The sequence below is a fragment of the Etheostoma cragini genome, chromosome 12, assembly GCF_013103735.1.
Source record: "Etheostoma cragini isolate CJK2018 chromosome 12, CSU_Ecrag_1.0, whole genome shotgun sequence".
Classification (NCBI taxonomy): Eukaryota; Metazoa; Chordata; class Actinopteri; order Perciformes; family Percidae; genus Etheostoma; species Etheostoma cragini.
The window spans coordinates 10486305-10509620 of record NC_048418.1 but is presented as its reverse complement, the minus strand read 5'-3'; the positions used below and the strand labels follow the sequence as shown (position 1 = coordinate 10509620).

The 23316-nt window shown below is 38.3% G+C and overlaps 1 protein-coding gene across 2 annotated transcripts in view; it reads left to right on the top strand.

Annotated features, from left to right (window-relative positions):
- The window catches only part of LOC117954397 (collagen alpha-1(XI) chain-like), an 87174-nt gene that overhangs the window by 41483 nt on the left and 22375 nt on the right, over positions 1–23316 (top strand). For both annotated transcript variants that reach the window (XM_034888158.1, XM_034888157.1), the window contains 21 exons: positions 302–355; positions 445–489; positions 1856–1909; positions 2004–2048; positions 3037–3090; positions 3194–3301; positions 5593–5646; positions 8118–8171; positions 9090–9134; positions 9380–9433; positions 9738–9782; positions 9963–10016; positions 10152–10205; positions 11584–11637; positions 11963–12070; positions 13100–13189; positions 15910–15963; positions 18511–18618; positions 18738–18845; positions 19620–19673; positions 20277–20330. In XM_034888158.1, the coding sequence (XP_034744049.1) occupies positions 302–355; positions 445–489; positions 1856–1909; positions 2004–2048; positions 3037–3090; positions 3194–3301; positions 5593–5646; positions 8118–8171; positions 9090–9134; positions 9380–9433; positions 9738–9782; positions 9963–10016; positions 10152–10205; positions 11584–11637; positions 11963–12070; positions 13100–13189; positions 15910–15963; positions 18511–18618; positions 18738–18845; positions 19620–19673; positions 20277–20330 (1350 nt within the window). The remainder of the gene's footprint in view (positions 1–301; positions 356–444; positions 490–1855; positions 1910–2003; positions 2049–3036; positions 3091–3193; positions 3302–5592; positions 5647–8117; positions 8172–9089; positions 9135–9379; positions 9434–9737; positions 9783–9962; positions 10017–10151; positions 10206–11583; positions 11638–11962; positions 12071–13099; positions 13190–15909; positions 15964–18510; positions 18619–18737; positions 18846–19619; positions 19674–20276; positions 20331–23316) is intronic.

Below are 23316 nucleotides of genomic sequence, written 5' to 3'. Positions count from 1 at the left end.
CTCATAAGTGATTCTGCAGATATGCTGCGGTCTGAGGCCTTTATTGGCTTTGCTGAATGCTAAAACACACACACACTATATACATACTAACTATAGGATTACTCCTGCATAAGCACTTAAGTTGTCTAACTGAAAGTATTTTATTAGCTTGTGGGTATTTTAATTTTATTTAAGATTCCAATTAGATAAACATGTATTAGTTTTCATAATACTGTTAGACGTGATAAGTCTACTGATCTATGTATCTACTATCTGTCTTTCTATTTACTCTAACTTCCCATTTATTGCTTTCTATTTATAGGGACCTCAAGGGAAACAAGGTTTGGCTGGCCTTTCTGGTGCTGATGGCCCTCCTGTAAGTAAAACACCTGACTCATTTTTAATTGTTATTTGATACCAGTTGACAAGATCGATCAACTAAATCTCTTGGAACTTTTCGTATAGGGTCACCCAGGAAAAGAAGGTCCACCGGGCGAGAAAGGAGCAGCTGTAAGTATCATGTCGTCAAGCTGTTAAGCTGTTCATTTTGATTTTACAGGAAGGTATGTAATTACTTTTGTTCTCAAAGTCATTAAAATGTGTAACTGCACAGGGAAAAAGGCTGGGTTGGGCAGACTTTGCATTAATGAAATTTAGCATTTAGCCCACATAGTGTGCCAGTAGGGTGAGGTTTAATATAACCACACCAATTAGATGATATCTGGTAAGCTGTCTCAGAAATAAAATTCACTAAATTGACCTCATTCTTTCCTGTGATTGGCTATTGTTGTAATTCTCTGTAAGTGCCTTGTTGTTCTTTGTGGTAAACTGCAATTGAGCTGGCACCAATAATGGAATACTATAAATATGCTTTGCAAAGAGTTAGTGTGAAGATGTTGAATCAAATATTAGCTAGTTTCAAGACATGGTGTTCATATAGATACTCTAACAATCGATATGTGAGAAAAAATATTAAAATCATGCAATTCTTTATACGAGACAATTTGACTGCGTAGAGATTAAATCAATTTCTATAATGGCAACCTGAGTTGATGTGTTCATTCTACTGTATTTATAAAAGTTCAGAATTCACTTCACATGAATCCATCTGGTAGTTTATCTTCCCTGTCATGTTAATTAAAAGATACACACTAAAGGATTGGACCAAGTACAGTCGAATTTAAACAAAAGTACTAGAATACTAGAAAGACTTTTATTTTAGTATTTAAAAAAGAACTATGGCTAGATTAAAGTAGGTATTGGGCTTTTACCAAAGTTTACTTGTTAATTTTATTGTGTTATATTTCACTACTGGATATTAGGAGATGCTGCCATTGCGGACGTTTGGCTTATTGCCTCTTGAGCGTTCACTGTTCAATGAAAACATTAGGAAATCATTAGAAATCAATGAAAAAATCTCTGGATTAGATTCAGATTCAACTTTATTGTCATTACACAAAGAACAGATACTAAGACAACAAAATGAAGTTAACCATCTAACCAGAAGTGCAAAAAAGCAGGAAAGTAAGAGTACTGTACAGAATTTACAGAACAAAATATAGAAAAAATAGAAGTGGAAAAGTGTGGGGTATGAATGCACTAGATGTATACAGTATGAGCCGTATGAACTGTATTAACGGTGATATAAATATGCTAAGGTAAATAGAGTAGAACATTGTAAGCAGTGCAGGTGAATAAGAAGAAACAGTGCATTAAGTGTAAGTACAAGTTGTGCTAATAGTTAATATATACAGAATAATTAAGTGTATACACTATAGATCTCTAGTCAAGCTATCTTATAAAGCAGGAACACTTTACAGTAAAAGTTGATGCATATTTATAATATTACCAATCTTGTGTTTTTGAAATATCTTAGGGTCTTGCTGGTCCTATGGGATCCATTGGCTACCCTGGACCTCGCGGTGTGAAAGTAAGCTCTATCTTAGTCATACAGTACCACCCTTTCATGATACATTTTCATTTTCCTTGAATTTCATCCTCACTTTATTCTCCTCTCTTCCCAGGGTGCTGAGGGAATTAGAGGCCTTAAAGGTGGCAAAGGAGAAAAGGTAAATACGTCCCCAGTATTCCCTTCTTCCTCAACATGATTGACAGATGTCATTCCTCTAAAAATTGGACCTATCACAGTTGCAATTCCCTCTTGAATGAGGCATAATTGCCGTCCAGCAAGTGGAAAAAATCTCTTAACAGCCCATCAGGCTGGCAGTTAAGTCCTCATTCCACTGAGCTGAAATGGAGTGTAGAACATTAAACCAGAATGAGGCTGTTTGTAGTGCAGTTTCACTGGATATTGATCCATTGCCATTGTTTTCTCGGATTGCTGTGATTTAACGTAGCCTGTTGCTACCTCAGTGCTACTGGATAGATTTTTCACTCTATTGTCAGGCAATTGATGCTCTTAAGAGATTCCCTACAACACTATACAGCTGTTGTTAAAAGCTCTTCTACTTGATACTTCTGTCTTAAATAAAATCCTGTGGGACAAATATTCACCCAAATCACAAATCATACATAAGTTTATATGCTTATCATACTATACTGGGTTAGTTCTTATCGTAGTGGTTTCATGTATGATTATATGTCCGAAATTTGGCATCAGTGTATAATTTGTTGAGAACACAGCCTCCATGAACCAGTGATGGCAGCGCCTTGGAAAAGATTGAAAAGTGCATTTCCAATTTTTACCAGCAGATGCCAGTAGAACAACAGAGAAAAAGCGAGACAGTTGCCTTTCAAAACTGCTTCTGTGCATCTGTGAATGCTCTAAGAGGCCACTAGGTGTCAGTATTAAACTATCCTAAGGTGCTATTGTACTGTTAACAATAGTACTATGACTATGACTGCCCTGATAAACATTCACTATGATTTTGTCACTGTTGTGTAGTCTTCAGTCTGTTTTTCTTTTTAAAGTATTTTACATGTGCAATATTTGACTGGACTGTATCAATTGTGCCTTTGTGATATATAGCAGTATTGTATTAAATATAATAATAAAACACGCAGGTCTTAACAGCTTTTTGTCTCTTTCATCTTCAGGGAGAGGATGGATTCCCTGGCTTCAAAGGTGACATGGGTCTTAAGGGCGACAAGGTGAATCATCATCCCTGAAGACAATACAGATGTTTACTGTTGCAGAGAGTGATAAGGTGGTAAAGATAATAACACAGTTTATATATGTTTTCTTTGCATCAAGGGTGAGGGTGGTGTATCAGGACCCAGAGGAGAGGATGGCCCCGAGGGCCCCAAGGGCAAGTCAGGACCCAATGGAGAAGCTGGTCCCTTGGGACTAGCTGGAGAGAAGGTAAATAATCAAAACCTGCATAAAGAGTAAATTTCAAAACTGTGGATATCCTTTTAATTTTGTTTCATGGTTTAATTGCATTGGATTATTACACACAGATGCAATTAAAATGTTTAAGTGAGTGATACCAGTTAAAAACAAATACATACAAACAATCATGTATGAATAGAAATACAAAGTCTGTTTCAGTGCTGTTTTGGGTTCAAAAACCAGACCAGGGTCAAGATTGCTCTTTTCCTACAGTAACAGGTGTCAGACAACAATACAAACAAATGAGAAGTGAGTGATTCACTATAGTTTCACAGCTGTCCTGATCCTATTGAAGTTTAGATTCCCCCCACCTCCCTTCACCTCTACAACAGTCCCATTTAATTGGCTTATGTTGCCGACATTCTCCATAGTGCTTTGATCTAGCTTTTTGTTGCTTCATGGTGCTTCTGTATTTATACTACTATTAGTTTTGAAGGTTACAACAAGATTTTTAAAGTTCAGATTAACAGATTGAAATATATCTGATGACAATTATGTTTTCCTATACAGTAAATATGCTTAGATCAATCCATTTTGTAGTTTAAATTACGTCATAAGAAACACAGTAATGATGCAGTATTTTTCATTTGACTAAAAGTTAAATCACCCTTTGCTACACCGATGAGCTACTTTGCAGTGCTACTTTGGCTAGATCAATAATGCATTTTAAATGTTTCTGACATCTTCATCCTAATCTGCTTAACCTAAGTGCAACATTGTAATAAAAGTACAAATGACCAGAACCAGAGTCAGTCAAGTATTGGATTCATAAGGAAGGGAATTATCATTATGGAGATTTTAATATTAACTGGGAAGACAAACCCTCTAGAGAAAAGCTCAAACAAATCACATGTTTGATCTAAAACAAGTTATCCGTAGGCCAGCAAGAATAACACACTCTACCAAGACACAAATCAATCTCATATTTACTAATAGCCCGGAAAGAATTATAAAATCATTTAATATGTTTACAGGTTTATCAGACCACAATCTAACTCTAATCACGAGGAAACTTACCAGAAAAGTCTTGTGCTTAAGGGAAAAATAAAAATATTACAATTCCTAAAAGCAATATCAACATTTTGTAGATGCAGCTAACCAAATTCAATGGGATGAAATATTACATTTATTTATCTATAAAAAGACACTTCAAAGTGATTGCAGAGGTTTCAGAGATGTAGCACCAGCTTGTGACCAGATGGGTAAACAGTGAGTGATGTGGGAGTAGATCATAGAGTGCATTTTGAATCAAAATGAACTGTTAAAATTCTGGACAAGAAACAAAACATTTCTCATCATTGTCCATTACTAAAAAAACACAGGTTACTTAATTGGGAGAACATGGTCAAATATTTAAATCTATGGTTCATCTATAAAATTATTCACAGTTTATCGTCACCTCCTCTCCAACAGTTTGTCAACATTTGTACATCCAATCAGAGCAGAACCAGAGGTGCCGCACGGGGAACAGAAGTGTATTTGGCCAAACTCATTTTATTGTTCACGCTGCTAAAGAGTGGAACCTCACCCCCATAAACATCAGACAATTAAATACATATAGTACATTCAAGATCCATTTTAAAAAAAGGGCTCATTGACAATCAGAGCTGTCAACATTTCAGTTAACCGTTGACCTGCTTGCTGCCCCCTGCTGGCGGCTGGCCTTGTGTGTACATGAGTTAATGTCTTTGTCTGGTGCTTGTCTGATTGTTGGTCAGCTATGTTTTTTAGTGTATATTTACCTTAACTTTTCTTATATTTAACTTTAATAGTAATAATTTTACCCAATGTATAATATATTGTAATTGTTATGTTGTTATCGATGTGTCTAGGGACTTCAGATGAAAAATAGCCTTTTGGCTAACTCTGGCATATTTACAGAAATGTCTATTAATATGCACTGTCCCTGTATTAAATAACCAAATAAAAAAATAATTATAACAACAAAATAAAACAAAAAGAACAAATGGAATTGTTGCATTAGATTCTCTGTACCTCTTTTTAACCGCACACCATGATCACCAAAATGGACCAAAGTGAACTCACATTTTGGTGAATAGCAGAAAAGCCTCTGCATGGATGATATCATGTTCATAAAAATGGTAATAAAATATTTCCCACACTAGAAGTTAAACTTCACGTGCATAGGTTTATTGCTTTCCGCAACGCTTCCGTGAACTTTACTGCAGTCTCCAAACAATGTCTGTGGTGACATAATGAGAATTCATCATCTAAGTTTTGTTTTTCTTAACTCTTTTTAGGGAAAACTTGGAGTCCCTGGATTGCCTGGGTACCCTGGTCGACAAGGCTCCAAGGTGTGTGATGAAACCAATAACCTCCACTCCACTGGGAGGTCAGAGATCAGGGCCGGCAATAGATGTATAGTGTCTTGCTCAAGGGCAAATCAACAGAGGAGACGTTTGCCCCCTCAGTAATTGGAACAATTGAAAGACAATTGCTGTGTTCACTCACTACACAGCTTTTACACTGTCGAACCTTTTATACTCATGTCCGTGCACATAATGTGTGTATATGCATGTGCATGTGCATGTGCGTACGCAAGTGAATGTTTACGGAATATGTGTGCCTTGATTCTCTCAGTGATCTGTCTTATCAACTTCAATCGATATCAAAACATGCTCTCATATGCCTTTTCTAAAATCTGCCAACTTGCTGACTAACCCTTATTCACACAGACACAAACCCAAGCAGACACCTACTGTACTTTCACCACTAACTCCTATAGGAAGCATAAGTGGAATGGTCACCTGCTGGAGACATCAGCTTTCCTCCCTCTTTAAACTCTTCCAGGCATTATCTAACAGTCAGGCATTCCTTACGCTGCAGCGCTGACCACAGTGCCACAGCTCCACTATCAAGATTGCTGCTGCAGCTGGTTCTTCTCTGCTGCTGTCAGCACTGACAGCTTGGCACTGATATGACGGGTCAGATACACCTACTCTCACAACATCCAGATAGGCAAGTCTGTAAATGTCAGCCGCAGTTAGAGATCTGGATCAATTACATAAAGTGTGAGTGACAGAGGAAATAAGATACAAGGTACAATCCCAATGGATAGTATTCTATCCAGTAATTTGTAAGCAATTGTATAATTTCTTTAACTAATTGGCTATTTTAAATAATAATGGCAAAACCACAAAAGATATTTCTTTGTTTGTATGCATAGATGAATTTAAACAAAGGCTGCCAACAAAGCTCACCAGTGAAGCCCAGGATCAGATCTTCTTTTTAAACTCTATATACTTCAAAGACAAAAGTTTCTAGAGTGACAATAAAGACATCCTGGCTTTGGCATGGTGTAAACAGTGCCATAGTTTTCTGACTGTAGTCTGCATTTGAAGAGTTTTCTTCTAAAAAAGAAGACAAGATATGCAGCCTTTAAAAATTGTGACGCCCTTCTGTTAACTAAAAAGGTTTGAAGCTTTCTATAGTGACCTATAATGAGGAAGCTTTCCCTCTATCATCAAATCTCCTCTATAATTTAAAAAATACTTTATATTTGAAAAGAACTTAGTATAACTTTTGGAAACGTTTTTCCCCTAAATTGATTCAAATAATTTAAGAGATCAAGTGCTGGTTGTTGTTTGAGATAGAAACAATCTCCCCATGGGTTCCCATTGCACAGTACCGTCAATGTTTAAAATGTCCCAAGAGTAGGTTCAGGGTCAATGTCCTGGCCCATTTGCAGGCGTTATCCCCCCTCAATCAGCTTTTGCACGAATCCCTCCACTGGCTGTATTTTGGGCTGCTGCACCCCATCACTCTCTGTTAACAGCTTTCACACACCGTTAATTCTGGATGGCATTTGCAATAGCTTCAGTTGACTGTCTTATCTCTGTGGCGCAAGTCAGGCTTGTCCAGTACCAGCTCTCCTTTCAGTTTACCATAACTGCACCTCTGTGAAAAACAAATTAGGCAGCTAGATCTCCCTTCCTGCTGTCTTCACAACGTTGGGCTTTTTACCTCTTGCAATTCTGCCCACGGTGCCTTGTGGTGGTGCCCTTGCTTATACTGAACAGTATTATGCCTGATATACATATGCATGTGAGCAGTAATGAGCACTATAGATGTGCATTGCATCAAAGCATGTTTTAAACTGTAAACACTCAGACATGCTCATGACCTTGTAGTGCAGCTGAACAAAAAAAAAATATTTAACTAAAGTTGGTTGAATACATATTTATGCTACCTAATGCTGCAATAAGTGAGGCTGTATTGGTAAGCTGGTGGGTACTCCTTTAATTTATCCATCCGTGATTGCCTTCCTAGTATTTGTTGGACTGGCACCATCGCTGCGATCAGAGGGCACAGCCCACGAAAGTCCAATAACTGAATTGCTGATGGGTATCAAGGGGGATATGCTGTTTCCCCTTCCTTTGTCTTTATTTGCTCCCACACCTTTTTATCTTCCTATTTTGCTCCCTATTTGTGCTAACAACATAACAGCTCCTCTGTCGTGTGTCAGAAAATCTCTAAGTGGCAAGAAGGAGAATTTCCCTTTTGTCTCCTCTTAAGTATTACAAGATCTATCTGTGGGGACTCGAAACCTATGAACTGTGGCCCTATGATAAGAATATGTGGGCTTGCATGGCAGTACTTACTTTAGGGCTTCACAGTTTCTCTATTAATTAGCCGTGGTCAGTAAAGCGCAGCCTCTGTCACATTGTTACTGAACATAGACTATGGTAGACGTCTTTTATTCTATACCCTCCAACTATCTAATGTATTTCCTCTCTCTGACACTTTTTCTGTACTTGTCTTGCAGGGCTCCAATGGCTTCCCTGGATTCCCTGGGGCGAATGGAGAGAAGGGAGCAAGGGTGAGCCACAAAATGCCTTATTCTCTCTCCTATTACAGACACAGTAGGAGATGGATTAAGAGTTGATAGTGTGGAATACTAAAACAGGGGATGGCCAATGTGTTCTTTAGACTGCAAGGCCACAAAGGCCGGCAGTCCAAGTGGGAGAACAAAATGTAAATTTAACTGTGATGTTGCTGGTTTGTGTCTGATAGAGAAAGGCCAACAATGTTATTACGTTTCAAATCTAATCAGTGTTATTCGTCTGAACTGAAAAATAACTTGTATCTATGGACTGCATGTATTGTACTGTGATTATACACAATTAATGTCATGGTAATTTTATATGTATAGCCCAATTCCATAAATCCCAAATTTGCCTCAAGGGACTTCACAATCTGTATACAGCGTACAACACCCTCCATCTTTAGACAGAAGTAGAATTCCTCTTTCAGGACAGAGAGAGAGACAATAGAGTATCGAATAATAGTTAACGATTCAATTGTGTTGTACATACATTTGTTAATACTGGATTTAGCTTTGCAACCATAGAGTAGTCCAGTTGAAAAACGTTACAGATGAAGGGAATGATCCGGAGGGGGTTATTATATAAGAGACAAGCTCGTCTCTGCTCTCAGACAGACATTGAGAGGCAGATGCCCATGGCCTAGAACTGACAGGTAGTTCAAGCTGTCAAGTGCCTGTGGGCAACCACTTGCTGCAGCAATTTGATTATTTGTTTTTTTCCGAAGATGCTTAGATGGTTCTATTTCAGCTCTCACTCAAACCCCCTCAGCACTTGTGTTTGTCTGATGTTCAAGGTATATCTGTAGTTGGATTAACTAAAACTTCTAATACGTGAGAAGAAAACACTTATCTTCTCTGACGGTACTAGGAATAATTTTGTCCTAAATCAAAGCTTTTATTTTTGTTTCTCAGGGAATTGCTGGCAAAGCAGGCCCTAGAGGTCAACGTGGCCCAACGGTAGGCAATTCAATTCAAATCTCTCTCTTCATTTCTTGTTTTTTGAGGGGGATTTGCACTGGGTGGGGAATTGTAAAGATAGCCAGGGAAGCCATCGATGACTTGGCCTAAATACTTAATTGCTTTCTCTATTTTGTTTTTTATTGATGTGTTTTGTTGTGTTTTTCTATCATCGAACAAAATACTGAAAAATTATAAATATTTTCCTTACAATTACTGTATTGATTTACATGCTATGTATGTAGGGTCCACGTGGTGGCCGTGGTGCTAGAGGACCAACAGGATCGCCAGGTGCAAAGGTGAGAGTCAGGACTATTTTAGAATTTATTATAGTAGGGCCAATGATAATAATTGTGTCTGCATTCTTAACATTGTTTACATGAAGAATATAAAAGTACCCTGGGCAAATTATAAATGAAGCATTTATCTATTTAAAAAAATGGGTTCATTTGCTCTCATGATGTTGAAATTCTTGAGTACCAAGGTAGAAGGTGGAAGGTAGAAATGTAAAGGCTTGCTATATAGCCTCAGTGTCAATGCTTTGCATACATTTTAATCACACTTCATACTTTGACAATGTTTCTCTGTGCCTTTCTCCCTCAGGGCACATCAGGCAATGATGGAGCAGGGGGGCCACCAGGAGAGAGGGTTAGTATCAGATATGTTTTTAATAAAGAATATAAATGAACAATTTACCGGTAATCAGGTTAAAGAGTCTGGATTTTGTAACTAAAATCCTAATTTAATACCAATAACCATTTAAAGTTGTGTTGTGTGTCTAATCCATTTGTTTCTCAACTCACACTATTCATTTTATTTTCATTTAAGGGACCTCAAGGACCACAGGGACCCGTTGGTTTCCCCGGACCTAAAGGACCCAACGTAAGTAGCTGCTGTCAAACTGTCTGTGAGTTTGCTACAACAAGTCCATGATGACACTTTTTTCATGTCAGCTTTTCAAATATTAATACCCACTTATGACCTGATGTCCTAAACTGTCTACCTGTTCACCCCCAGGGCCCACCAGGAAAAGATGGGCTGCCTGGCCATCCCGGACAGAGAGGAGAGACGGTGAGTGTGTGGTCTCAAATGCTGTGTGTTGTGCCATTTGACCCTGAACATCATGCATCAGCTCCCACGCACTCCCCACTCGGTCTTTCACTCTTTCAGATAAGTTTTACAAAAAAATAAAGCACGGAAGATGAATACTGCGATAGCAAGCAAATTGTTTCTCTGTGAAAGTAAAGCACCAGTAATAGAAGGGACACCGTTTTTTGGATGTGAAAGGATTTTTCTTGCTCTAAAACGTCATTCTAACAGGTTGAATATGAGACCAAATGAGTTGTAACATTTATTTTTGCAGTGTTCAAACAGAAGACAACTGACTTCTCTGCATAACTAACATTTTTACTACGCTTAACAAAAACTTAATAATGTTTTTATTAGTGACCAACAAAAACTGTATACACATTTTTGCCACACACTGACACATAGTACATAGCCGTACACCAGATAACAGAGACAAGACCAAGACCAGACCAAACAACTGAAACATGCAGTATATACACAAACACAACTAGCTAATATTTATAGCTTATATTTGCTTTATCCCTTTGGGTAAAGGGATAACTGGAGAGTTTTGGTCGATAGCGTCACTTTCACTTTCTTTTTGCTTCCTTACTAAGTGCAGATAAAATTGAAGGTGGTCCCAGCTGTGTCGGTTAGCGTTACATTGCAGAATTTCAGGGTTTTTGCAAGTCTTAAAAAGTCGAACATTTCCGAATAATATATCCTCAATAAATTTACTGAAGGATTGTGGTCTTAAATAATTTTAAATATGTATACATTTTTTTACATCTATGTAACTCTACCTCTAATGCTCCCGCAGAGCTTTATTACGGTTTTGCTTATAATGGCCGTGAGTCTTTTTCGGATTGTACCACAGGCATAAAGCCGATTTTATTCTTCAGCTATGGGGAAGTGCAAGTTTAGACTCGAAAAAAACGTTTCAGACAATTTTTTAGGACTATCATATCTGAATATTTTCTTTGTTTGTTTGGTGTTGTGATATACAGGGTCTTAAATTGCATTCATAATGGTCTTAAAAAGGTCTCAAAAAGTGTTAAATTTCATTTGGTAAAACCTACAGGAACCCTTTACACACGGCTGTGTGTTTTCTTTTAGATGTTGTTTCACAAATAAACTCTTTAGAAAATATAATTATTAAAATTTAATAAATTTAATATTATTACAAACAATTTGACTGGCATCCCCCAGACAGCCACGTTCTTTAGTAATACAACATTGCTGTACACTGATGAAACATACAACAGCTCACTTTTGTCTGTGTGGCTCAGACCCTTTACATACTGTGCAGTACGACTTAGACAGTGCATACTATATGACCCTGCATGTGTACGGTCAACATTTTCTCTGCTTTCCCCTTCAGGGCTTCCAAGGAAAGACAGGACCTCCAGGACCTGGAGGGGTGGTTGGACCACAGGTAGATATAAACCCTGCTACAGTTAGATTCCTCCCCCTGACTTATCTTTGTTTTGTTATGGGATAATTATAAGAGATTGAAATGTATGAAAGTATGTAGCTGTATCAACAGCTGAATCCTAAAAATGAATACCCATATGCAGAGAATATAAACAAAATGCATTAAATGGAATTTTGAATGCCTTCAGTAAGATCTATGAAATGTGGGCTGAAAATAAATTCCATCTCATTAAGACTTTCATTTAATGTGTGTAAACAAGAAATATCACACCAAAAAGTATGAGTTGTTCACTACTAAAAATGCATATCTCTGCTTTCTGCAACAGGGCCCAACCGGAGAGACAGGACCCAGCGGAGAGCGAGGACACCCAGGTTCGCCTGGTCCACCTGGAGAGCAAGGTCTACCTGGAGCTGCTGGAAAAGAGGGTGGAAAGGTAAATGAGCATGTATTTTGTGCGCTACAAAAACAAAGTTGGTAATACGTAGTTAATGTACCAGACTTGTATTAAGCCAAGTGTTTTTGCTCATAATGTTTCTTCCTCATCTTATTTGTTAGAGGACCACAGTGGACATTAATTCCTGGCTTCTTTGTTTTTGTTCTTAGAGGTTATTTGTTAAGTAGCTATGTTTTCCTCTGTATTACTATACTTGAACTACAAATTGCATTTTAGTATAACAGCGTTATTCTAATATAAGTTATGGGGAAAACACTGTAATAAAGAGAATGACTAATTACTTTAAGTTCTGGCCAAATTGGCACAAATTATCTTGTAGTTGAAGATCCAACTGAAAAAATATCTGAAGTCGAACAAGGTTCTTTATTGATTTAGAACAGTGTAGTTGTGTTTATTGAGATGTCATCTTTGTCATTGTTCTTTTAAGTCACATCAGAATAGTAACTTATTTTTATTGATTTTATAGTGTTTATTTCCACTCCAACAAAAGTGCCCTCTTTTTGTTAAAAATTACTGGATTAAAAATATTACAAATTCGTTTGTATGTTAAAATATTACTTCTCAATGTTGTTGTTGTTCGTAATCACGTATCATTTTAACTTTTATAAAACAGATCAATCACTTCAGTTATTATTCTCTGATGCCATTCTCACAGATTCAGTTCTGCTCATTGTTTTTTCTTAAGGCAATTCTGCTGAATGATTACCTGAAGGTATTTTGATTACCTGAGGGTGAGGTTTTTTTTCTCTATACTTGTAATTTTAATGCCCATAAATTGACTTTAATGGACCAAAACTAACAGGGATGTACCATTACAGTCAGTTATAGGCCTAGATAGGCATTTTTTTTAATTAGCTGCAATACTGTGCTAATTAACTAAGCTAGGTACATCTTCTAGCTAATGTGGATCAACATTAGCTAGCTAGTTAATTAGATAACAATAGGTTCGCACATTTAAGCTAGCTATTGACTCTAAAATTGTGGATGCTATTTCTTCTCCCTTTATAGGGTGATCCAGGTTCTCAGGGTCCTAGTGGCAAGGCAGGACCCGCCGGTCTACGGGGCTTCCAGGGTGCAAGAGGTCTTCCAGGGGCCATGGTAACAAACAAACACACATTAACACACTTGCGCAAACATAAATGTGCCAAAGAACAATGGTCTTGTGTCATCCCACATTCTGTATACACACCTGGTTAAATCTAGTGCCAAACCCTAATTACCAGGTCTAACACCTGCTGTTGAACCAAATGTCAGGCTTGGCAGTGGACCTGACTGAATTGTGAATTGTGCAGAACTGGCTCACGTAGACTTGATTGACGACTGAGCCAGATACAATATTGACAAATGTTATGATCATTAATCTCGGCAGCATTTTAACCAGTAAAATATCTCTTATCAGCTGTAGACTGTCCATTTCAGAGGCATTTAGTTCCATGTTTAGGGCTGCACTATTTTCAGATAATTTTATTTACGGAATTACTGTTTTGTTTCCGTTTGATTCTGATTCAAACCCACGACTTTGTGAGTACATCACATAGCCTGCTGAGTTTCCCCAAATTTAATTCCTAAAAGAAGTGGATGTGAGTGAGAAAAGGTTCAAGGTGAGAGTGAATGGCTGTTAGAGGCTGACTGAGGATCAGCTTGAGGGACTGAGGCTGAGACTCATTTCAAGGCTAACCATTAAGAGAGCACACGGCAGCAAAGCCCAGACTTATTACCACCTTTATGTTTGTCCCATACGTGCAGAAGGATGGCTTTCTCTTCATAAGAGCAGCACACACACACACACACAAACAAACAAACAACAAACAAACACACACATACACACACACTCTCTCTCTCTCTCTCTCTCTCTCTCTCTCTCTCTCTCTCTCTCTCTCCCTCTCTCTCTCTCTCTCTCTCTCTCTCTCTCTACGCAATCATATAGATCCTCCATTTTCTCCTAAAGTGATCCATCCAACACACAGACAACACGTCTGTGTGTTTTAATCCATGTTTGCTGTGAGAACACAGGTACAAACAGACACTGAGCTAGCAAACACACAAGTTTATAAAGATTAGATAGATTAAATAGATTGACACACACACACACACACACACACACACACACACACACACACACACACATACACACACTTTTCATTCCATCTCTCACTCTTGAGGAAAGGCACAGTAGCAATATACTAGCCAATAAATAACTTTTTGTGTGTCTGGCAAAGAAAGATCCTTCCTCCATTCTAATGCACCATGGTGAAAATGTGGAACCCGGGGACGTGGTAAGCCTGCTTGGCAGTGTCTGCACCCACTGAGTCTGTCGGATCTTGTAAATTAGTTATTATAATGAAAGTCTTTACTGCCCACGGTGTATTGTGTTTTCAGAATGCAATCTCAGCCTCCTTGGTGCTATTTTTCAGCAGCACAAGCAGTTACATCGAAGGGCTGGAATCTCCAGGAGATGACAGAGATTCAGATAGATGGACTATACTTGAACTCGTGGCCCACTGCTGGCTTCAGAACCTTGTCGTCCTTTCTCTTTTTTCATTTCCTTGGGAGCTCATTTAATGAGTTATTTTGAATTGATAAATTAAATACAAAATTAGACATGGCCATGTCAGAGGTCTTCGCTTCTACTGTATTAAAGGGGCTGTACTCGACATTTAGAACATCAATATAGAAGTAAACAAATATTTGATATTTGAGATAGCGTAGAGCAATGGCCTCCCGAGCAGAGAAGGAAGTCACACTTCCTCTGCCTGTGTTGTAATCTGAGCTTCACTTCTTTGTTTTGAGAGCCGGTCCAGCCTTGTGCGTCATAATCAGAGACCACGGGTAGAGGGTAACAATTTTTCGGGACCCTTGCGGTACAGGAGCTGGACCGAGAAATGTGTGTTTTGAGCGTGAGATCTCCGTTAGGAATTACGTAATGAAATCACTTAGACCTACAGGTAATGCATGTTTAGTGTTGCCTAAATTTCCAAGGCAACCTCAGTGATTTTTCCACGATTAACCAAACGCACACACACGATATCAACTGGCTAGTTATCCTCCAGACAGCGACGGAAAACGTCTGATAACTGTAGACAACATAGGGAAAGAAACGGAAGCGGGGCGGGATTCGGGAGTCTTTCTCTCGGGATTTTGCAAGACAGGATTATTTTATGGGGGGTCATCCAATCGGAATATAATATAATAAAGTAATTCTAAGGAAATATGTACTTTACAATATTTCAGGTGTTTTTCTTTCTATATATCCAAGGCTAGGAAGTGAGAAAATATGTTCTTTTTGTATTTTTGGTAAACTGACCCCTAATCACATGTTGCCTCAGTAAATTGGGAGGTAATAACATGGGGATTGTGAGTGCAAATTGAAAGAAAGCACATTGCCCTTTGCTTTCATGTACATATATCTGGAAGGAATAGTTAGTGTGAGTACAGTTTAGAAAACTGAAAAAAAGCAAAGCAAAGTTTTCTCAAAGCAAGAAACGTTTATCGACTGTCATATTTTTTGGTAATAATCAATACTAATTTCCAAATAGAGATGCTACTATGATTACTAAACACTACAACTACTTAAAAGGTTTCCTCCCCTTTTAATACTATATAGATCGCAGATTGATAATTACTGTGTCCCTTTCTGGATCTAAGCCCACCACACACACATAAACAGGTATACACATATCTTTACACGCATGCACACATGTACACACACGGTAGCATTCAAAGGCCCATTTGACAGCTGTGATTACTGCTCTTTGAATGACATTGAGAGGCATCCCGCAGTGAACAAGATCTAACCCTCTCCTGTCCTCTGCTTTCAGGGTCCAGCGGGCTTAAAGGGAGGAGAAGGGCCTCAGGGTCCCCCCGGCCCCATCGTAAGTAGCCCGTTACTATGGTTACATCGTCTTCCCTGCCATAGAGATTACAGTGAAAAGTGTCTTTTGTTGCTGGAGAATGGAGTTGCACATGCTGTGCGCAGCTCGACTGTGCAGTCATTAGCAGCACCTGTAATGTAAACTGCAGCGTAGAGGGTGGTAGAGTAGGGCGGGGAGGTGTGATTGAAATCAGTCCAACAATGGTTTTAAAAAGATGTCGTTCAAAATTGATATACATTGCAATATTTATTGTCAAATCTCATTTTCCACTTCTTTGTTTGGTTAGTTAAGTTACAGAAAAGAAAACACACAACACTTTAACTTCTGTTTTTTCTTACTGAGAATCACCTCTCATTCTGATGTTTATTTTGTTCATGTTGTACTGTTATATAGCACAGGGCTTTCAGTTGTAGCAGTTTAAAATAGGAGGGCTATGAATGTGTGTGCTCTGGTTTCATAAAAGCAATATGATGCTTGATTTATAGTTAATATGCAGCCTTATCATTGCTTATTTTTTCACAATTTAACACAACAGTATACTACATTAGCTTCATCCCAGTAACTTGATTAGTTTTAGATGTTTTCCTCTCACATTAAGTAGTTACTAAAGCAACTGTTGTGACACAGATGGGGGTATTGTCTTGTTTTATTTTTGTATGTACAGTACTTTTAATCACTCAATCATACGTTTTACAGTTAGGTTGTTTTTCTTTATGATTATGGGTGCTTATGTTGAATCATCTGCGTTAATCAGTTAATGACATCGTCCTATATAATATAGCTGCATTCATATACTGTGCTGTTGCTGTCACATAGTTTAGGACCGTGAAAAGGAGAAGGAGTGGCAGGGCAACCCATAAATAAATGGGTCACTTTTTTCCTGCCTGTGTCTCTGAGCCACTTAGTTATCGATATATGCGATGAAAAGCCTCAGGAGCTCCGGTGGTGAATCTCTACAGAAAGCTGACTGACAGGCAGCTTTGAACTATCTGACATTTTGTTCAAGCGTTAAATGCAGACTCCCAATAATTGCCCCTGCTCACCAGCGACAGATTCACACCGGATGAGATGACAGCTGATATGCAGAGCATGGATGAAAAGATGATGAAAGCGCAGAAGAGTTTTCTGAATGAGTCAAACCATTTCCACTGCAAAATGAGATACTTTTCTTTAATTGGCTTGAAAGTGAGCCATTGGATTAAAAAAAAAACTGATTGTTTTGGTAGTGTTTGGAAGATGAAGAAAAAAAACTCCTTGAAAAAGAGGCTGGTGTGCAATGCCCACGCACACGAGAGATCTGATATTTTCCTCCATCGATTTCTTGCCAGAGATTGGGCTGCTGTTGTGCTGTGGGAAAGTCTTTGGGGGAGTTCAGTGTGATGCTATTTCATAGTCTTTTTAGAATTGCGTGTGTGTGTTTGAAAAAGACGGACCAAGAAGCCAAGAAACTGCGCAGAAAAAAAGAACATAACAAAGAGCAGACATGATGAATGGTGGATTCACAAACACAGTTTTTCTTTTTCAGTTCTACTTTCTAGACAGAGAATCACATGTGTAAAAGAAGAAACGTGGGGGAAATGAGAGGGAGGGAAGCAGAAAGAAATAAAGTGAAGTTATGTTAGTCAAAGAAACTGTGTGTGATTGTGTATGTGACTGTATGTGTAGTTTGGTGGGCAGGTTGGAAAGCTGGGGGAGACATCTTGGAGGTGTGTGTGTGTGTGTGTGTGTGCGTGTGTGTGTGTGCGCGTGTGTGTGTGTGCGTGTGCGTGAGAGAAGGGAAATGCCGTACCAACCTGCTGATGTGGGAAAGAATGGAAAGACAGAGTCAAGGCAAACATTTAGGCTTTTTCATTCAAATAAAAGGAAACTTCACATTAGGAAGGAAGGAAACTACACAATATAATGAACAAAATATGTGGGAAAAGTTTTTTTTGTCCTTGATTATTAACAATAACAATAGTAAAAAAAAAAATGTAATAATAATAACTTTTTTTGTGTAGCACCTTTCATACAAGAAAGGCAACACAAAGTGCTAAGCGTTACAATAAGGACATTTTGTGATAAAATGAGGGACAGAATGCACCAATCAATACAAAATAAGGTGGAAAACAAAACACACTTGATAATAATAAAAATAAAATACTTATAGAATACAATGAATGCACAACAAATGGCAATATTTGTGGCAACAGTGATCGAGAGATTCAGAAGTTATTGCCTGCAGTCCACTTTATACTAATTGAGGTCCAGGTCTGAGGCTATTAATAAACACAACAGAACCTGCTATTCCCGCCGGACTTAGACTCTCCACAGGTCTTGATTACATTGAAAAAGAATTTTCAGCTACCTCAGAACGTAACTTCACTGTGGGTCTTATCTCTGTAAGTTGCCTTGGAGTGCAGCCTTTCTAATGAAGTTAGAGTTTTAATGCTCTCAACACTTTCTGTAACTTTCAGCTGTTGCGTGCTTTTTCTAAAGGGAATTGTTTTCTTTAGTAAGCTACCAAATGATGCAGCAATGACTGATGTGTCTCTTATTTGGTGACAGGGTTCTCCTGGAGAGAGAGGTGCTGCTGGCCCCGGAGGTCCCATTGGTCTGGCAGGACGCAATGGACCCCAAGGACCACCCGGCCCTGCTGGAGAAAAGGGCGGCCCTGTGAGTATTTTTTTTTTAACACTCATTCGAACACTTCACGTGTTACCTTCCATATACTGCACATAGTGTTTATTTGACTGCTGGTAATGTGACACTTCTTCTTAATGTGATGTGTTTAGGGAGAGAAAGGTCCCATGGGCCCTGCTGGCCGTGATGGCATTCAAGGTCCTGTTGGTCTTCCTGGTCCGGCTGGTCCTCAGGGTCCCCCTGGAGAGGACGGTGACAAGGTGGAGTAATGATGTGATGGATTGGAACACCACTGTAGTAATCCTTGATTTAAACATTTGGAATTCTTTAACCAGCTCCTTACTAATGCGACCAGAACAATCTTGTTCAACAGTATACAACAACAATTCTTATGACCGCAAATGTCAGTGTCTTCAAAATATATCTAGAAATGTGAGAATGCACTTATTGGCATATCTTCTTACTTTGTTTCTTTGGTATTTATATTCTTGTGTCAACTGTTGTAAAGACACCACAGGTCTATTCAACAGTAATCATGTATTTCAATGTCATACAAAAATGCACGTCTTAGTATACAGTACATATAGAAAACACACATATTTGCATATAAACAACATAAACAGTCAATCTCACAGCTAAACCTCATGCCTACAGCGACCGACAATAATATCAGATTGTTGCATTCAGTAAACAAAATACTCTGGAAACCTTTCTGAATGACATCACTGAACCACAGAGCTGGATTTTTACATTTGTAACCATAATGCCTCTCCAAGCCTAGACACGTCTTCCATCGCACCATTTTGTCAATCATAGCGCCAATGGGGTTAGACAGGGAGCCAATCAATTAATTGCAAACACTCGCCCAAGGTCTTTGTGGGCCAATCAAATTAGAATCTCTTGAGAAATATTTACTACCCACTCGTGGTAAAGGTGACACTTTAAGATATTGGACTTTGACTAAACCTGGGAGGCAAGAGCCTGTTAAGATGGAAAAGAGAGATGTGAGCTCTGCTGTTTGTATTGCACCACAGGGAGAAGTTGGCGGACCTGGACAGAAGGGAAGCAAAGGAGACAAGGGTGAACTTGTGAGTCTTTATATTTTCTCACTCCTATCACTTTTCCTAAACATTTATTTTGTAAGGCAATGAGTTTTAAATGGTAAACAAAGCAAATTGAGCAAAGAACACCAATCTCACTTGCTGTATTCTCAGCGGAATAAATCATAGAACACAGGTCTTTTTACAATGACAAATCTCAAGTTATCTGGCACTGAAAAGTCTGCAGCAAAATATTAAGTTCAGTGCTGCTATGTTTTCTTAATTGTTATCAGTGGTCTTTGTCTTCATCTAAAACATTTGTCTTTTTCAGTTGACCTTGGTTTTTCACAAGCATCCATTCATAAAAATTTAATATTTTGTGTTTTCCTACAGGTGGGCATTGTGTATGAGGATAAACAGATTAAGCATGCAGTTGTTTTCATTACCTTCCATTCTTCTCATGTGGAAATGGAAACTGGAAACACTTCCATTTTGTGTATCAATTGTTCGACTGTAGTTAGAACATCATTTATTGGTTTTGATATGATTTTATTGTTGGATCCAATGTTTTAATTTTAGTGCTTACTGTATGAAGTGAAAGTGCAAAAGAACTAACAGGGATAATGTCTCTTTGCTCCGTGTTTGTTTTAGGGCCCACCAGGCCCAAGCGGTCTTCAGGGTGTGGTTGGAGCTCCTGGTCCAGCTGTGAGTATTACTTCCTCCGGCCATCTAATGTCTACTTTTCCTTGTGAAATATTATTTTACACTGTTTATTTTACTAATGGAAGTCATATTCAGAATTTAAACAAAAGAGAGCATGCAAGTTAATATCTGGTAACACATGAACACCAATATTTACATATAAACATTTTCTATTTTAAAAAATGTTTCCAAGTTTTATATGGCAAATATTGAATTTCTGAAAATTCTACAGTTTTCAACATTTCACTTAACTTAAAAAATGTAAATGTTGTAGCTAGTGGTAGCCCCTGCTCGCCATGGTGGCTTCTGGATCAGAACATTGAAATAGCATATTAAGTTTAAAATATTTACTCAAGTTCAAGGCCCCATGAAGAGAAAGACAGTGATGATGCAAAACAGAAATTGGAATTGAACCAAAAAGCCAGTGGGCTGATCTTTTTGACTCGTCTCCAGATGAAAGTGACAGAATCATGTCAGGTTCTACAGCACAAGATTCTGTGGTTTAGTCATTTTCAATCATGTTACGAGCACAATGTGAACTCTATGCAGGTTTTTAGTTAGACTCTACCATTCCTGGCTGATGGTGTAATAATCACTTAAATGAGCTGTTAGTGTTTAGATACATCGGAAAACTGGACACTTGGCTGTTAATGGCACATAGTTGAAGACCGCTGTTACAATAAGGTAGCCTGATTTATTAAATAAGAAAAAAAAATATTTCCCAGATGGGCAGACAATAATTATTGTTTAGCCAGGTCAGGGATACATCATGCAAACAGTATTGCTTTATTCACAGTCGCCTCACAGTCCAAAAACTTTTGGCTGCTGTCCCCATTCATTTAAGAATCCCCATCCTTTTACTTTTTGTAACACACAAATTTCATTTTATTCTGAGCTATTGCTATCAGCAGGGTACCCACAGAAGACTTTTGTCATCATGGTTGTTAACAGCTTTACCTTTTAGAAAGTTTTTAGCACCCAGCCATCAATTACATTGCAGTTCTGTATTTGGGATTTCTTGAATTTGGAGTCTCACAAATCACAATGGCACACCAGCCCGCCAATCCTTTCCATGTATTAACCTCATACGGCACCCGGTTTAGCTAAGAATACTGCCTGCCTCGCTGTAGAACATCCTCTTCTCATCCATCTCATTAACACAACAAAAAATTCCTGTTTCAACAATAGCTGATGGCCTGAGGGCAACTAAGAGCTCATCGCTGTAAATTATCAGGCCTTAACAACCATTCTAGCAAAAATTCAGCATCTGCAGCGCTCTGTGGGGGCTAGGATAGACCTGGTGAGACGGATTGCTGCGAGCAGGTAGTGCACACAAGCTGAATAACAAATTATTTAACGGTTGTTTGTGTTGGTGAGTCAGTCTGCTCATGTGTATTCATACCTTCATGACTGGGACCCGACTCGTGCTGTGTAGTTTCACCATTATCTGCCCTCTTTCTATTACTGAAAGTTTAATGCTGTTGTACATTTCAACTATACTATCTACCCCACCTCCCAATCCAGGAAAAATGGTGGTGTTTGCAGGCAAAATGAATGATCCAATTTTCTTTTCAACTCAGGCTTAACCAGGTTTACAACAGTTCATTCGCCAGTATAGTCTTTAAGATACAACTAAGGTCAAGCAGTTGGAATGAAACCCTATTGATCTTAATCAGGATGTGGTAAACATCCTTTTCTACTAATCAATTGTGTTTTTGTATCTAGCAGTGTCTAATAAAAACATAAATATTGTATAAGAACAACATTTGATATGTTAATGGGCAGGAGGAAACACAAAGCGATGTAAAAGTTTGTTTCTAACATAACATGAGGCAAACAAAAATCTTTAAATAACCACTTAGATTTGTTTCAGGTACAATCTAAACATATAATAAGTTTAATGCACTTTAGGTGAGTCATAAACGACATCTGCCTCAGCATGTGCGTGATGCCTCCAGGCCTAAGCACTTATGCCTGCAGGTACTAATCATATCTCATTTAATTACATCAGCCACATTTTTAGATAGATCCATATAAAAAAAACTACAGAGACCTGAAAAATGCAACATTCACAATTTTAGTACAAGTTGTTATACATTGATTTATGATGACTAAAGCCCCTAAGAAATCATTTTTCTAATTAGAACTTCAGCGTGTGTTAAATGCAGGGATTTCTGCACTCTTACAACTGTAATACAGAAAACACTGAGACAGTTTTTCAGAATATAACATGTCACTTCTGAGGAATATGCTTTTACTGCACATTTTAAGCATGTAGCTTGACTTAGCTCGACTTAGACCACATGCACAGCTTCGCACAATGTCTGATTAACGGAGACGAGAAGTCATTCATTACAGTGGAAGGTAAATGACGGACAGTAACAGACTAGCGCCCCCTTGTGGCACGTTAATCTTCCTGACAGTGGATCAGTGATACCGTTGATTGTTTGTGTCCTCTCGTAAACAATATACGTTGTGTTATTTTACACAGTTTGGATAAAAGAAGACACTTTTGACTGGTTAATACTTGTGATGAAAATGATGATTATAATGTATCTGTAATTAAAATAATAAGGAAAGCATAGCAGGGTAGGAAAGCATAACAAATAAGAATTTGTTATGCTTTCCTACCCTTTCTTGGCAGGCTTTGTACTCATGATCACATAAACACTTTGCCGGATCATATCACTAATTATGAAAAAGCTGCCCAAAACAAGCTTCGCATGTTGGTCATAATAACGGTTCTAACCTTCCCTAAATGTTATTTTGGTGGTTCCATTTAATTCTATCAATCAAAGAACTCCAATGTGTCATGAAATAAAGTGGAGTAAGTTGTGCATGCAGTGTAACGATGAAAGACAAATTATGCAGCATTTAAGTTCAAACACTTCACAGACACACTCATTTCTTTTTACGATCTCCCTAAGGAGCTCTTGGAGCAGTCCGATTTGTGACTTTTTTTCGGCTACAGTCTCTCTAAACTTGAGTC